This window comes from Eucyclogobius newberryi, unplaced genomic scaffold, assembly GCF_026437365.1.
Source record: "Eucyclogobius newberryi isolate DKJ021-1_F unplaced genomic scaffold, fEucNew1.0.hap1 SCAF_17, whole genome shotgun sequence".
NCBI lineage: Eukaryota > Metazoa > Chordata > Actinopteri > Gobiiformes > Gobiidae > Eucyclogobius > Eucyclogobius newberryi.
This window is the reverse complement of record NW_027315801.1, coordinates 21,092,734-21,109,678: the sequence shown is the minus strand read 5'-3', so window position 1 is coordinate 21,109,678 and position 16,945 is coordinate 21,092,734. Positions and strand designations below refer to the sequence as shown.

The 16,945-nt window shown below is 38.8% G+C and overlaps 2 protein-coding genes across 3 annotated transcripts; both read left to right on the top strand.

Annotated features, from left to right (window-relative positions):
• Positions 1-236: 236 nt before the first annotated feature.
• abt1 (activator of basal transcription 1) lies at positions 237-2,776 on the top strand. The gene is made up of 4 exons (XM_072448541.1): positions 237-627; positions 786-961; positions 2,117-2,302; positions 2,498-2,776. The coding sequence occupies exons 1-4, from the start codon at positions 252-254 to the stop codon at positions 2,678-2,680; spliced, it is 921 nt and encodes a 306-aa protein (XP_072304642.1). The 5' UTR covers positions 237-251; the 3' UTR covers positions 2,681-2,776.
• Positions 2,777-4,630: 1,854 nt separating this feature from the next.
• cdk16 (cyclin dependent kinase 16) lies at positions 4,631-16,637 on the top strand. Of its 2 annotated transcripts, XM_072449396.1 has the most exons (17): positions 4,631-4,771; positions 5,882-6,064; positions 7,152-7,379; positions 8,200-8,321; positions 9,049-9,177; positions 9,269-9,325; positions 9,392-9,506; positions 9,750-9,844; positions 10,027-10,089; positions 11,038-11,161; positions 11,238-11,358; positions 11,511-11,608; positions 12,579-12,684; positions 13,295-13,337; positions 13,426-13,511; positions 13,603-13,682; positions 14,680-16,637. In XM_072449396.1, the coding sequence occupies exons 2-17, from the start codon at positions 5,944-5,946 to the stop codon at positions 14,721-14,723; spliced, it is 1,632 nt and encodes a 543-aa protein (XP_072305497.1). In that variant the 5' UTR covers positions 4,631-4,771; positions 5,882-5,943; the 3' UTR covers positions 14,724-16,637. The 2 variants fall into 2 exon arrangements, with proteins under 2 accessions (XP_072305497.1, XP_072305498.1); XM_072449397.1 differs by lacking the exon at positions 7,152-7,379.
• Positions 16,638-16,945: the final 308 nt, after the last annotated feature.

Genomic DNA, 16,945 nt, shown 5'->3' with positions numbered 1-16,945 from the left:
TTTACAAGTAATACTCAGTATTATTGTCTTGAATCCGTTATCTTGTTGCTTTTTTCAATATTGGATTATAAACTAAATTAATCTCGAACCAAGGATCAATTTCAGTTGTACTCTTCTGAAGTAATCACATGTATTAGTTTGTACTAGTTTGTTTGTTTGTTGACCCTTTCACTCTTACACTTAAGGTTGTTTGCATGTTTTTTTAACATTATTTTTATTACAGATTTAATGAGCTGATTGCTGACGCAAAGATGGAGAAAAACGATGCAGGGGACTCTCTAAAAGTCGCTGATGTGGAGGATTGCGAAGAACAAGTTGAATCAGACGAACAACATGAGAACAGTGAGGAAGAGGAAGGAGACGAGGAAGAGGAAGGAGACGAGGAAGAGGAAGGAGACGAGGAAGAGGATAAAATAGACTCTGGAAAAGGCAATGCTGCTGAGCCAGAAGGACACACTGATGGAGAGTCTAAGCAAAAGAAACAAAATTTGGGAGCAAAAAGTGGGAAAAAGGTCGTCCCAGGGATCATTTACCTGGGACACATTCCACCCAGACTCAAACCCAAACACCTGAGGAACATGCTGTCTGCTTATGGAGAGATCGGACGCGTTTTTCTACAACCAGAAGGTATGTTTGGGCATTGTCACAAAATATATATTATAATTTAACTACTACAATTGGATACATTTACTGCATGCTTTTGGATTGTGCTAACGTTACTTTACCACCTCTGAATGATCTGTAAAGTCTTTCTAAAGCTGTATAATAATTCTCCGTACTTGCAGATGGTACGGTGCGTAAGAACAAGAAGAAGTCAGGTCTGCGTCGCTGTGACTTCACCGAGGGCTGGGTGGAGTTCAGGGACAAACGTGTGGGAAAGAAAGTGGCCGCTTCTCTCCATAACACTCCGATGGGAACCAGAAAGAGGCAGCGCTTTGCTTCAGACCTGTGGTGCATCAAGGTGAGGGCTTGTTGGTGTTGTTGCATGGTTATATGTAATGTGAATTCTATAGTTGTCTTCACCTGCATCTTTTCTTTTGTAAGAATAATACTTTTCTTTTGTAAGAATAATATATTTTCAATTACACACATGATTATTGCTCTAATTGATTACAAAAACGGTGTTATTGGATTGTTAATATTTACTCTGAAGTGTATTCAATGCACACATTATTCCTTCTGTATAATAGTGATACTCATAGTTTGTACTTTGTAAATGGGCTGAAACAAGCGATTGATTAATTGCAACTGACCAGGATGTCTTCAGCTTCTTTTTTTGCTGGCTTTTAACCATTGCACCACCAGCAAAGCACGGCCTATCGTATTCTAAACAACCGTCCGTCGTAGCGGTACGCATCCCTACAACTGATCCATTATTCAAAAATGTTTTGCAAGAACAATCGGTTAGTGTATGTTTACTGTGAGACGCATAGATAATGACTTTACTTCTGTTTATATCCGTTTATATTCTTCATGTTAAGCATTCTGACGCCCACCTTCTCTCTAAGCAAATATTATTTTTAATAATCATCATTTACATTTTTATGTCAATATTGTGATTATGATTGAGCAGATTGTTCTAAAATATATCCAAATAAGCCTGTTTTCTCTCACTTCTGCTGCTGAAACTTGGCTAAACTCACTGTGTCTTTTAGTGGCCGCTACAGGCCGCTGTGCAGTTCTGCGTGGGACGCATGATTCTGCTTTTCCCACAGCGGCCCGTTCATGCTCCGCTCTCTAACATGAGCTTTTAGAACCAGAGCAGCTTCCGCGCTGTGTGTTTTACTTTTCTATTATCCACTAAATATTGATGAACACTCCAGGTCTGCTTGCCCATCCTTAAAAGTCACAGCACGCAACTGTTAAAAATAAAAAGTATGGCTGGATAGAAACATTCCTGTCTAAAAGGATTGAGCATGACAAATATTTCACTGCATTAGGAATGTGCTCCATACACTTTGTTTGTAGCGGTTATGAAACAACCAAATGAATAAACTGTCCCAGGACATCATCTCTTACATCATCTTCTTTGAGAGGAAAGAAGTAGATGAATTTGAATTGAGAATTTGAGTTTTTTTTCTCTTTTATATTTAACATTTGTCCCTTCTGCCTTCAGTACCTTCATCGTTTCCAGTGGACCCACCTGAGCGAGCGTCTGGCCTATGAACAGACGGTCCTCCAGCAGAGACTCAGGACCGAAGTGTCTCAAGCCAAAAGAGAGACCAACTTCTACCTCAACAATGTGGACAAGGGAGAGAAGATGGAGCGGCAGCGGAAGAAGAGGCAAAGGGATGGACAACAGGTACAATTATTTTGTAATTTGTTGTGGTTATGTGCAAACAGTCCTTTATTCCTTTGCAGCTTTCACAATGTTTCTACAATATTTGCTTACATTTTAATTTTTAGCAGCCAATTCCAATTATTTCACACATCTTGACAGACACGATGACCAAATGAACCAAATCATGAAAATCTCAAATGTCCTTTCTTTGTTCAGGAGGAGGAGAGAACTTGGGACTTCACTCAGCGTCAAACTGAAGAGGAGATTCAGAACAGAAAGAAGAGGAAAATTAAGGACTCAGTTTCACAGAAACAAATGGACAGGTCCCACCTCATACAGCAGAAGAGCCAATCAAATGTCTCTTTGCTGGCAAAAATCTTCAACACCAATCGATCATAAGCAGCCTGACAATACGCTGGGAGCAAGCGATTTTATACTGCAAATGCATTTTTTCCTTGCCTGTCACTGGATGGTGTAAGAGTCTTTATTTCAGATCCAACCATGAAGTCTAAACCTTGTTGATTATGTAAAGAAACTTTTTATTGTTTTATTTCAAACAATGAACTGTAAATGTAGTGAAATTTAGACATGTTTTGAAAATATCTGCAAATAAATTCACCAATCGCAATAGGAAGCTGTTTATTAGTGATTACATTCTTAAGTAAGATTTACTAAATTGTCTCTAAAATCCATTTAACTTTTTTTCTTCTTTTAATACATTTAAACATTTAAATACAAATAAATGCAGATATATTGTCAAGATTGTTTTCTTTTTGCAGTGATGCTTTGCAAAACTAATGTGTGTTTTGCTAAATTATTCGCGGTGAAAAAGTGATTCTAGAACTCGGCTGATTTCAACAACCACTAACCAACAGTTACAGAGGGGAAATTAAGTAAAAGTAATTGGATACTTTGAGAAGTATTAAAGTGTCAAATGTTGTGATCTTTTTGGTCAAAGGAAGTGACTGAATCAATTACTTGGTTTCAAAATTAGTTTATAAAATGTTTAGGCATTTCAGGCAGTTTCAAACCCGACATAAATGGAATTGATTTTTCAGTCACATTAAAACAAAGTACAGATGCCAACTCTCAAATCAAATGTAGTGAAGTAAGAAGTATCCGATGTATCAGTACAGATACAGTGCATTTATTTTTTTACTTTGTCACTTTCCACCACTGAGTAAGGGGAAGGATAAAGTACACTTTGTTGTCCCCAACGCATCAGAAGTTGTATTAGACTGGCTATTCAAATGCCAACAGCTCATGCTGCGTCAGAATGAAGAATCAAAATGTCTTCAAGGGATGATGATTTTAAAACTTGAAAATGCAGATTATTGCACAGCCTTCAAAGACAATCTATTTCAAAGTTGTTACAATGCAATTATTTTCAGCTTGATCATCAGTTGTAGGCCAAGACTAAATGTAGCCTAAATTAGATTGAGTGAGTGAGTGATTGAGTGGTGGTCGAAGAGGGAATATATATATATATATATATATATATATATATATATATATATATATATATATATATATATAAAATAGATAATAAAAATACAAATATGTATATATATATATATATATATATATATATACATATTTGTATTTTTATTATCTATTTTATTTTATTTCCCCCCCCTCCATTCCCTATTAAGATAGAAGAGTTTTGTTAATAAGAGTTTTTTGTTTTGTTCATAAGAGTTCTATTAAGAGTGTGTTTTGAAAATTCCTATAATCTGTCCTTTCCTCATGTTCTACTGCGTTGTAACAACTAAATTTGGATATTAATTGGATATTAAAGGTTTATCTTATCATATCTTATATATATATATATATATATATATATATATATATATAATATATATAAACTAAAATAATTAAACCTTTTCTAAAATAATTTAATGCCAACAAATGTTAAATTTTACTATTAAAACAATGTCTTCTATTCAGCGCAGGCGCTATTAATATATCTGCAAGCCAATAGCCAATGACAAAAAGAGACAAACTGCCAAATACATTTACATTTCACATGGAAGCAGAAAACATACTATATTGGCCAAGGTTATTTGATCAAGAAACATTAAAATCGAGGTTCAAGCCATCGACAAAATATGTTAAAATTTCTTCTCATTTGTGATTTATTTTATCATTATTAATATTATTTGTATATTATATGTGTTTGTCATAATATAATATTATCACGTAACGTTCGCAGAGAAACGTCCTTGCAGCTGCATAATGTTCTAAAGTGCGTGCTTCAGCCCCACGCTCAGCCCGCTCCGTGGAACCTTCCGCGCGCGCTCAGGCTGAGGAGCTCCGCGAGGAGACACCGGGAGGACGCACGGCGAGGACGCACCGGGAGGACGCACTGGGGGCGGGGCACAGCACAGCGGCAACATGGCTGCAGATTACTGGGAGCCAGAGAGAGAAGAGCCGTAGACACACTGAACCGAGCCAAAGAAGCAAGCGGCGGGACCGGGGCCACTCTTCCCGGTGAGTGCTCCGGACTGCGGTGCCCCGTGTTCAAACGGGGGGTAACGCGCGGTGGCAGCTGGATGTTACGGTATAACGGCGGTGGCGTTTGTGTGGAGCAGCAGCAGGTTCGGGTTAAAGCCGCTCCGCCTCCGGGAGCTATTTATAACCGAGCCGTGACAGTCGCTGCGCTGCGGGAAGTAGACGGGCCCCGCGCCGACCGATCGCAGTTATCTTTACGGACCACGGCAGGAATTAGCCGGTGATGCCAGAGTAGCAGCTGTCAGGGCGATGAGCTAACGTGTGTTAGCCTGTTAGCTGTCAAAACATCCCTCCAGCCCTCAGGGGCCTCACGGCTACAGCTCAGCCTCAGCTGCGGCTATTATAATGTAATAATGTAATCATGAGCTTTGGATTTAACTGGACATTTGGACATAACAAATGTGTTCAAGTGTTAGTTGTTTGTTATAATTATAATGACTCGGTGTGAATGTGCAAGTACGATGGTGGTTTCCTGTGGTCTGCTGTAAAACCGTGTCATAAATAATACTGTACCAATGATTAGACTTTAACCATCCTTTGACAATAATTGACCACTTTTCCGGATTGGATATCATTATGTTAAGGTAATATTTTGAAAGCTTAATGTGAAGCCTAACTCCAACCAAAATATGCAAGTAACAAAAATGTTTCCAACACATATTTTCTACATAATGTCATACCTGTATTTCATGTGGAAGTTACAGATTGTCAAGTGAAAAGGGGAGGGAAAACTGAACTATGGATTCAAAGTTGGGTTAAAACTTGTACTGTCCAAAATTGTGATTAAAAAGAGATTTTGTCTCTAGGAACTTCCTGAACTTCCTAAAACTATACATTTGTCTAGAATGCTTGTATGTTGTCCCTGTTTGCCCTCCTTTCTCTCCCCATTTCATCGACCTCACCAGTGTGTTTGTTTTACCCATCTCTTTCTGTCATTATTATCTGTACCATCTCTTTCTGTCATCATTACCTGTACCATCTCTTTCTGTCATTATTACCTGTACCATCTCTTTCTGTCATTATTACCTGTACCATCTCTTTCTGTCATTATTACCTGTACATTGACCTGTATTTGACCTCTATGTCAAGGTGTGCAGTCCGGCCTGGCTGCCCCTCCCGCCTCTTCAGCGCGGCCCCCCCTGCCCCCCCTCATGGAGCGGGTGAGGAAGATCAAGCGACAGCTCTCACTCACTCTGGGGAGGGGCGGGGCTGGGGGAGGAGACAGGACGCTTACTGAGGTTAACCAGGATGTGACATCTCACAGCGATTCAGGTAAACAATACTACAGTACTAGTCTATGACCAGAAGAGACACCAGATGAACCATGAATGTATTGGAGAAGTGGATACTTGTTCGTATAGTAATCCTTAATTTATCCAGGCAGAAAAGGTTATAAGTTATTCATCTGTAGGGCTGTATTTGACTAATGAAATTCTTGATTGACTGAAGTCTTTCTTTGTGCATCGATTTATCGACTAAAGCTGGCGTAGAACTTCTCAAATCTCTATGATGCAGCTGTACATTTGAACCAAAGTGCAATGACAAGGCAGAATAAATAAAATTCATCTTTAGCTCACTCCTTGCCTGCTCCTCTCTTCTGCTGTCCACATAAATCCTTCATAATCTGAAAAATAGAGATGCATTAACTACAAGTTCTGGTCAAGGAAGACGCCATCGACTGATAAATTGACAAAACGATTATAGGCTTACAGCTCCACCCGGAAGTAATTTTCAGTCTGAATGTGCATGTTTTTGGAGCTGAAATACTGCCTTGAGGGAATGTAGAATAGTCCTGCTCAAGGGAGGAGTCGTTCCCTGAAGCGTGCTCTGACCTGGTTTACTATAAAATAAAATCTAATTTGCAGCAGCACAGAAATATTGTTATATTTTATTGCACTCTGCATCTACAGTATTTATAGACCGTTATGGCAAAACAGGCTCTGGTCTCTAAAGGATGAGAAAAGGCACTTAAAAACTCATCGCAGTTAATAATTAGCATGCTAGAAATGGATTAGATAAAAGAGCATTAGTGGATCGCTGCCAACTGTTTAAAATGAACTTGTGTTTTTCATGTTTTTAAGAGGTAAACATTGGGGTTACTTCACAAATCTTCAGAGTAGGTTACAACAAATACATTTCTCCAGATACATTCATGAGTTACTTACGCATGCTGCATGATTCCCTGTCTTTGATCTGATTGGTTGTTTGGCTTGGACATTTTGATTGGTTCACTCGGCTATCAATCAATTAACCTTTGTTGTTGTTCCTTTCCTTTCTTTTTCTTCCAAATCAACCAATCATTGCCTCCCCCACACTTGTTCTTTACCCCTCACCTGTCCCTCACCTGTGCGGGTCCCAGAGGTGGGCTCTATGCGCTCCTCCTCAGATGTGAGAGGGCGTGGTGGCATTGGAGGGGGCGGAGCCAGTTCGTCCTCAGGTGTGAAGGGGCGTGGCAGTGGAGGGGGCGGGGCCAGCTCCTCAGGTGGGAAGGTGCAGGCTCTGCTTCAGTCGTACAGCAGCTCTCTGAGGAGACCACGAGGACTGGGGAGAAGTCTGAGCTCCTACCTCAACCACACCACACGGCTCGGTATAAAAATACTAATAATGTAGACAATTCAAATATGGCCTCCACACAACATAATTCCATGGTTTAACAACTATTTTTATGAGCTTCTAATACCACATCATTTAAAAAAAAGTGGGAAGAGAAGTCAAAAAGGATCATTTATTTGTAGTTTACAGTTTCGAGTAAGTTTTGCTGACTCGCAATCTTCTTCAGAGTTGTCACGAGTATGTTGCTGTACGGAAACGTGCCCACTGGACTATAAACCGTTACAAGGGGGGCCTTTTTACTCACCCACACCTGGGATACTGTGACAAAGAAGTCAGACTGCAGATGGCGCTGTTGCAATGCCTCTAGTGATAGGAAGTCGCCACTAAACCCTGTGTGAATCACAACACAACTCTGAAGAAGACTGTCGAAACTGTCAACATAAAACTTTTGTCACACGTAAAAGTGGGAAGAATAACATTTACTCGAGTAAGAGTACTGTTACAATGTGAAATATATTACACAAGGACTACTTGAATTATTCATTTATTTGATAGGGACAAGTGTGTACATTAAACATGGAACACACAATATTTATACCCTGTTCTTATTTGCAATGTCCGTTCTTTACTCAAATTAACATACCTGATTAAATATAACTGTTTACTACTCACCTCTGGAAATGTATTTAAAAAACAAACAAAAAAACAATCATGTTAGTACTTACACCATCTAAATCATTAGGACTTAAAACAATACATTCTTGTCACAAAGGAAAATGCAATTAATCATAAAGGTAATGTTTCATATACTGTAGCTGATCTTGTTATGTTTGGTGGCTCTGACCTGTGTGCAGAAATAGTCCACGAGGATGTGAAGATGAGCTCAGATGGAGAGAGTGAACCGGTGTCTTCTGCTGACGAGGTCCAGCAGAGTCCAGTCCGAGTGCGCCTCAGGAACAAGAAGGTCTCCAGAGAGGTACGCGCATCCGTTTACCAATGCTAACGCTAACTGAACAATAGAACATTAGCTTGGTCTATAAACGACACTGCTACTGCCTAGAGTAAAATATTCCTCTGAGTACCACTTGATCTAAACCAGGACTATTCCAGGTCTAAACTAGTGTGAAAGCAGATCTGAAATAAGAATGTTAAGTTTGATTTCAGGCCTACATTAGTTCTAAACAAGGACTTAAAAGTACACAATAGCAATATCCCACTCCAAAACAAACCCATCCTCTCTAGAAATACATAGTGATTTTGTGTCCTTGAGCAAGACATTTCTAACTTGCTTCTCTATCAGTACAGTACAACCATTTTTATTTTTTCCACTCTAAAGCAGAACTACCACGATAGAGCTCCCCCTGCAGGTCTCTTGCAAAAATACATTGTCAGAAAAAATAGACGCAAAAGATTTGTTCACACTTTTTTATCCCTGTTGTTTCTTTATCATAATAAGGCAGTATAATCGCACATACAAAAACATTTTATGTTGACAAATATTTAAAAAACGAGCCAGGGTTTCTCAGGAGAGTTGTCTGGTCGATGTCGGACACTTCGAATGCCCCACAAATACATATTTCACAAACACAGGGACTTACAAAGACGTTCAATAAGGTTACTTATTGTTACTTCGTTCTGCTTTAATATGCTGTTATTCTGTAAGCTGTTGGTTTGAAATGACATGATAATTGTGTCTCTTCTAGGACATAAACAAGCGCTTGTCTCTTCCGGCCGACATTCGTCTTCCTGATGGCTACCTGGAGAAGTTCAGTATGATTGGTCCAGGCCTTTTTGATCAGCCAATCAGCAGGCGGCTGCGCAGAGTCTCATTGGTACATTTTCTTTATTTCTATGTTCTGCTACGTTATTTTCTTTTGTTTTTTATTTGTTGCATTTATTGACCTCACCTCTTTGTATCGTTAGTCTGAAATAGGTTTTGGGAAACTGGAGACTTACATTAAACTGGACAAGCTGGGAGAGGTGAGAATAAGGCTAACTTTTCCTTCTATACGGCCACAATTGATCACAAATTGGTCCTCTCTTCAGGGAACGTATGCCACTGTGTACAAAGGACGGAGTAAACTGACTGAGAACCTGGTGGCTTTGAAGGAAATCCGCCTGGAGCACGAGGAAGGAGCTCCGTGCACTGCAATCAGAGAAGGTACTGCTTAATCAATGCTTTTCTATTGATTTTAAATAGACAAACAGATAATCATACAGCAAATAGTGCAAAAGGGCTTCATTAAATCAAGCACTGACGCCACAGCCCAGAATTGTTCAGTGAATAAACAAATAATCTATACATTGATTTAAATTGTGTTATTAACGATAAGCCAAACATTTCAACCATGTTTGAATTATCATTATCATTGTTTCTAATGTTTTTTCATCCTTGTATTTGCAGTTTCTCTACTGAAGGATCTGAAACACGCAAACATTGTCACACTCCACGACATCATCCACACCCAGAAATCCCTTACGCTCGTCTTTGAGTATCTGGTGAGGCTGCAATAATCAATCCTTTATTCCTGGTGTTTTAATTAATCTAAAGGTTTTTTTCTAAATTGAATGCATAACCAACCCACAACGTTTGTTATTACATAAAGTTAAAAAACAACCATGTTTGTCTGCTTTACATGCAGATTAAATTACAATAATTGCATGTATTTTATTTCTTCCAGGACAAAGATCTGAAGCAGTATTTGGATGACTGTGGAAACACTATTCATGTTCATAATGTCAAAGTAAGTATTGTCTTTTCACTTTTATGTTTCTTTATAGGCTTAAAACAATCTCATCTTTGGGGTTGCAATGGCACGACTTTTTAAAGCTATTGTCAAAAAACTAAAATCGTACTTTAGTTACGGTAATTTATAGACTTGAAAGGTGTCTTTAAATTTTGTGCAAATTTCTTAATTATACCCAATAATTACCTGGAACTTAACTACAAACCAGGTCAAAAGATGTGCAATTAAGCTAAATAATTGTACCATTGTATTCTGACCTGTCCTCATCTTAATTTAAATGCTAAGGATTATACAACCACAATAGCAATCCAGATTACCCAGTGCAAAATACATTTATATCTGTAATCTTTGCAAAACGTTTAAAATCAGGTGCATTGTGTTGTTTATTATATATTTTTAACCATTCAAAATGTGAGTAAATAAATCTTCAAAATCATCTCGTAAACCCCAGCTCACAGCCTCACGACCCCCAATTTGGGAACCACTGATCTAGACAAGAGATGTTTCAATTGCCATCAAAATAAATAAAAGCCATAAAAGTAATTTTCAATCTGAAGGTACTGGTCTGGGAAGCTGGAATTTATAGCACTCTGAGGAGAGCTAGATTACATTGGTCTTTGCTATTGGTTTGAGCTGATTAAACGCCCACTCTAGTCTAGAAATGATGTTCGCTGTAGCTTCAGAATGAGTCAATCAATATCATTTTATTCAACCCTGAGGAGCGAGAGTGAGAGTTTCACTGTTGAACGTTCATGTCTGGATTGTCTGTTACATTTGAAGTGCAATTCATTTTTTTTTTTATGATAACCCTTTTATGAATTAGAGATGGTGAATTCAAAGTCTAGACAGTCATGGCCGTTTCCTCTAAGACCTGCTCACTTCTGTTGTTACCGACACGTTTCACTGTCATCGTCTAATTGAAGTGTTGTACATTTTCTGGTTCAGCTCTTCCTGTTCCAGCTGCTCAGAGGACTGTCCTACTGCCATCACAGAAAAGTCCTGCACCGAGATTTAAAACCACAAAACCTGCTCATAAACGAAAAAGGGGAGCTTAAACTGGCTGACTTCGGTAAGACATTTAAATAGTTTATAAGTGCGCTGGATCTGTTTGAGTGGAGTGTAATAATGATCTTCTTCTTTCTCAGGTTTGGCGCGAGCAAAGTCTATCCCCACAAAAACATACTCTAATGAAGTGGTGACGCTGTGGTACAGGCCTCCCGATATTCTGTTGGGAAGCACCGACTACTCCACTCACATCGACATGTGGTCAGTCGCCTAAGCAGGACATCGGCTAAAATTTCCCTTTTAAATCCTTTTGTTTTGAGTAATTAAACCGAATTAACCATGTTATACTGTTGCTTCCTGAGATGATCCGCTTCTCCGTTGATGACATCAGCAGTTACCTGTGTGTGTTTTAGGGGCGTGGGGTGTATCTTCTACGAGATGGCCACAGGACGACCTCTGTTCCCTGGATCCACAGTGGAGGAAGAGCTGCACTTCATCTTCAAACTATTAGGTGAAGAGCACAACCAGATTACAATTAAGATCAATCAAGTGATGATCAATTAAGATACAATCCAGTGATGGAGAAAAACTGTTTAGGATTTAGCAAATAGGCCAAAAGTGGCAGTAGCTTACGGTAGTTGTGGGACATTTTGTCATTAAAGGGGACATAATATGCAACATCTACTTTAACCATCTTTCTATAATGTTTTATAGAATGTTTTATCCCCGCCCACATCCCTGTACTTAGTTGCGATTATTTGACGAATATTATATAACTAACTAATATGTGAATGACAATCCACTACTTGTTACATTTAGATGTCACTATGAAGAGGCGGAGCTTATCACTTCTGTAGTTTTGAACAGGAAGTCAGTGGACCCGCTTCTGTTACTAAGCCGTTTTATATCAATATGTCTGTTTACATTCAACAAAATGTCAAATAATGTCTACTACTTTACAGTTTAATATTAAGTACCTGAAAAATGACAGCATTTCTCTTCAACTAGAAGGTTTGTGGTTTGATCCTTGCCGATGTGTCCTGAGCCTCGACTGTCCAGATAAGTGTGTAAACGATGGCACTAGTTCAAGATTCAGTTCAGTGTGGACACTTGAGAGACGGCTCAAGTCTGAACTGCTAAATCAACACCAATGTTCTCCAGAACACTCTTCCTCTTCTTCTTGCTCTTCTTTTTGTTCTTCTTTTTGCTCTTTTTCTACTTGTTTTTGTTCTTCTTGTTCTTGTTTACTGAGGAAATAGTATAAAAATGTCATTGTGATTTGCTCATTGCGACTGTATAACATCGGCTTATGCACTGTGATCATGACTCGCTGCAGTGACTCTGAGATTCACTCTGTCGTTGTCGGTTCCGTCCGAGCCGAAGCTTCGATGGACGGTGTCGTATCAGTTTTCATTTGGACTGGCGCCGTTCCTCCTCTGCAGAGAATGACCTCATCATTCTGTCCTTCTGTCTGTATCCAGGGACGCCCACGGAGCAGAGCTGGCCCGGGATCAGTGCAAACGAGGAGTTTGTGGCGTACAACTATCCACAGTACAGAGGAGAGCGGCTCAGCAATCACACGCCCAGGTACAGGACCGAAGTGTTTTTACAGAACCCAACACAAGTTAATACTGTCCAATAAATGCTACTAATTATGCTACTAAAAACTATTATCTGATTATAATGTGGCAATGCATGTTTGTGTTTGTACTTGACATTCTAGTTTTGTCTAAGATGAAGGCAAATGTGGCTTCAATGATTATGGTAATTGACTAATCGTGACCATAGAGACCAACGACCAAATTCATTGTTTTCTGATAACCGTACAGACCCTAAAACACATGCAAAAGTCCTTTTTATAACAAAGACCGCTGCATTATTTAACCAAAATGTCAAAAAAGATTAAACGACTTCAGATTTGTATCAATAACACACTTGTTAATGTTCTCCTTCTAGAAGTCTTCACCATGTTTTAACCATTTGATTTAGTTAAAAATGCATTTCAAAAGTCTCAATGTACATTTGAGTAGTCTTTTCGGACAAATTGACTACTTAAATAATTATTAGCGACAGCCCCAAAGGCAAACAAAATGAAACTGAGAACATTTGAAACCGTAAGATTGATTCCAGGTTTTCCTCCTCTTGAATTCTCCTCTTGCATTTGAATAACTCTCTCACTCGTCCCGTGTTCCTCCAGACTGAGCAGCGAGGGAGTCGAGCTTCTGTCTAAATTCCTACAGGTCAGTGAACGCCTCCTGCCTTTGGTTAAATCACAGTTGGATCTGTCTTCATCTTGATGTTATATTTTGGTTTCGTGCGTCGGTGCAGTTCGAGGGGAAGAAGCGCGTTTCAGCCGACGAGGCGATGAATCAGCCGTACTTCAGCGTGCTCGGGAAGAAAGTGCTCACGCCCGACTGTAAGAGACAACAACTCATAGTGATGGAATAATCAACAAACGTGTACTAAATGAGAAAAATATGATTTAATTGAAACTTTGTGCTTTACTTTAGCCACATCAATCTTCAGTATCCCAGAAATCCAGTTGGAGAAAGAGTTGATACGACCGCCAGCGTCAGTGGATCCAGGTACTTACTTTCCACTTGAGTGAATCTGATTGCAAATACATTTCTTTTATTCAGAGTAGCCGCAGGGTTATAAAAGTGTTCAAAAGTGTTCAAACGTGTTCAAAAGCGTTCAATTTCACAGTGACAAATTTAAGGCCTTAAAATCCTTAAATTCTACAATAAAGTATTACATTTCAAAATTAATTGTTTTTAATTTTCTTGCGTATTTGAGTCGTAATGTTCTGTTTTTTGTCCAAATAAATGTTCTTTGTTTCATTGCTTCCAAGTTGGATGTCTGTCTTAGATTTGTAATTGTCTAATAATACTGCATTCAAATTAGAAAATATTGTAAGATTTGGGTAAAGTCTTCCATAACAATAATGTATTAGAATTAAGATTATAATTTGCATTTATTAGTATTGGTGTATTCTATACAAAAAAAAGAAAAATTGCCTGGCATTAAATTGTACCTAAACTGCATTAAAAAAGTCTTTAGAAAGTTTAAAGTTTCACTTGCCCAAACTAAACCCTTATTATTGTGGATATTAATGTTAACAATCGAAAATGTCAAACTCTATTTTAAAATGACTCAAAAACACTTTGACATGTAATCCCCATGTAAACAAACCTTGTCTCTTTAACGTCTTCATATAATTATTATAGTTGTGTATTATAGCCAATCAGCTCTCACCCCAAAGCGACACAGCCAATCAGCTCTCACCCCAAAGCGACACAGCCAATCAGCTCTCACCCCAAAGCGACACAGCCAATCAGCTCTCACCCCAAAGCGACACACACGGCTCTTTCTTACAAATTTGTGATCGATAAAATATTTTACAAGAACGGATGCAAAACAACAACATTTACATTGCATTTAATGGGGGCAGAACCAAATGTACTTATTTAAAAGAGAAAAGTTGCTTAATGAAGCTTTAAAAAACCCTTCACTTAGTATCTAGATTGGTTTGAATCATTCCCAGTGGAAGTATAATAACGTCTCTTTATTTATTCTTTCCAGTGGGTCAGATCAGTCCCTCGCATCGTCGAAGTCTGCTCTTCTGACGTCTCCATCCTTTCTGGACAAACAAAAGGGAAGTTTTACTGTTCTGAGACGTTTAACACGTGCTACTGTTCAAACGACACCGAGTCCAGAACCTACCATGCACTTGGAATGAAATATTTATCGCATATTTCGATCTCACGGCGACTGTTTGGATGCAATAACGAACCATGTAGGAGCAGCCATTCTTCTTGAAGCAACAAGCGCACGAGGAGCCAGTGGATCCGAGGCAGACGTCTTCCAGAATAAATATTTTGCAAAGGCCGAAGGAGAAGCAGTCCTGGAAAACCTGGAAATGAACCGCAAATGATCTGGAATAATCTGGATTCTCTCGAGGCTATGTCCACTTTGGAAAGCAATAGATGAATCATTTTAGTTATTGCTTTTATAATTTCATAAATCTAACATTTCTGTAAATATTAATTAATTTAGAATGCACTTTATCTCCTGATTTGCAACAAAATAATGAGTTGCATCAGGATTTAACATGATTTTTGTCTAAATAATTTCGCCACATTTATTATTATTATTATTATTATTATTATTATTATTATTATTATTATTTTATCCATCTTTTTAATTTCTAATGAATTTAAACAATGCAATTTAGAATGAATCACTGTGAATTGATTTGAACCTAAAACGTTATCGTGGACATAGCCTGACCTGCAGTTACCGACTCCACCACTAGGAGCTGCTCTTCCTCGAGCCAATAACGATCTCGCGGACATAATACCGACTTCACATTTCTCCAGGTTTGTCCAGATTTCTATGGATTCTACCGTCGCCATGGAGACTGTTGCAGAGGAGAAGCCATAGACTGTTATTGTGCACGTCTCTAACACTGGTCTATAGTTAAAGGCGCGCCGTGGAGCTTTTCTGGTGGAGGGTCCGGCGCCCGCTCGTCTCGTGAACGCGTCATTGCGTTGCCAGGTGTCGCCTACTCGTGGAGACGTTTCATGCCATTCCGTGGAACATTCCGGAAAAAAAGCAATAACATTTACATAGACGATGGAAGGTTCCGGACCCTCCACCTTGAGAAGAAGTACACGGCGCCCCTTTAAACCCACATATTCACAATAACTGCTGAGGACGTATACACAAAATCTATTTATTTATATCAAGGACAATAACTGAAGAAGTAGTTTTACAGTCTAAATGAATGTATATTTAGTTTGTGGATGGTTTATCAACTCTTTAGTGACATATTTGTTGTTTTTATACGTTTTCTGATGCAATAGAAGTTATTACTTTTTCAGCGTTGGATTGAGACTACGTGAAACATTACGTGACTAGACCCTCTCAATACTTTGCGCTCTTATATACGTTTGTTTTAAAAGAGAATTGCGCATTGAATATTACATTTCTGAATCTAAAATGATCTCTGAATGTACGGGAAGGTAATTAAATCTTAAAGTGGTGCGACTAAACGGTTAAACTCCGCCCCAAAGCAGTGGCCGCACACACCCACTTTTGGACCGTTTTAGACCACGTAAAAGTAAATTAATCTTGTTTACTCACAAAAAAGGTTACTAAAATGACATGTAAAAGTTTAGTTGCAAAAAAAAGTTGATTGTTGATTGTTTAGACCCGTTTTAAAGCTTAAAGCGTAAAACTTGAACCACCTACACTTCCCCTTGTATCCAATGGTAGGATTTTCACATGTGTTTTGTGCTTTGTTTGTCTTGTTTTTGCTTGTTTTCCCCCTCTGGTAGTCTCTCTCCAATGCTTTAAACAAAGCCACTTGTATTATTTCTTTGCCCTTGGTTCTGATTGTAAAACTTTAACAACATCTCAGTGTTCCAGGTCTAGTCCCTTTTTTCAGGTTCAATCTAATCTGAATCCTTAGTTTTTTTACCGCTTGCTGTTGTGGCCGACGTGAAGTTGAACATGTGGAGGATTTTAGCAATAGACAAGATGAAATATTTAAAACTGTAGACTCTGAGGCATTTATTCAGCTGTCGATCCGATATTTTTGATGTATGCAGCGTTTATATACCGTCAGTGGAGCAATAGCTGTGAACTTTTTTCATTTTTTATGGGAGAATCGGATGAGACGTATGGACGTTTTGAAGTAAAAGTTGGGGATCGTTACTGCGGTCGGTTCGTGGGACTTGTGGACCTTTGGGTTGTGTACGTTGGCGTGGACTTGGATTGTAGTGACCCGTTAATAACTCTTTGTCATTACCAAGGAATGCACAAATCGTCGCAATAGAGACTGTCA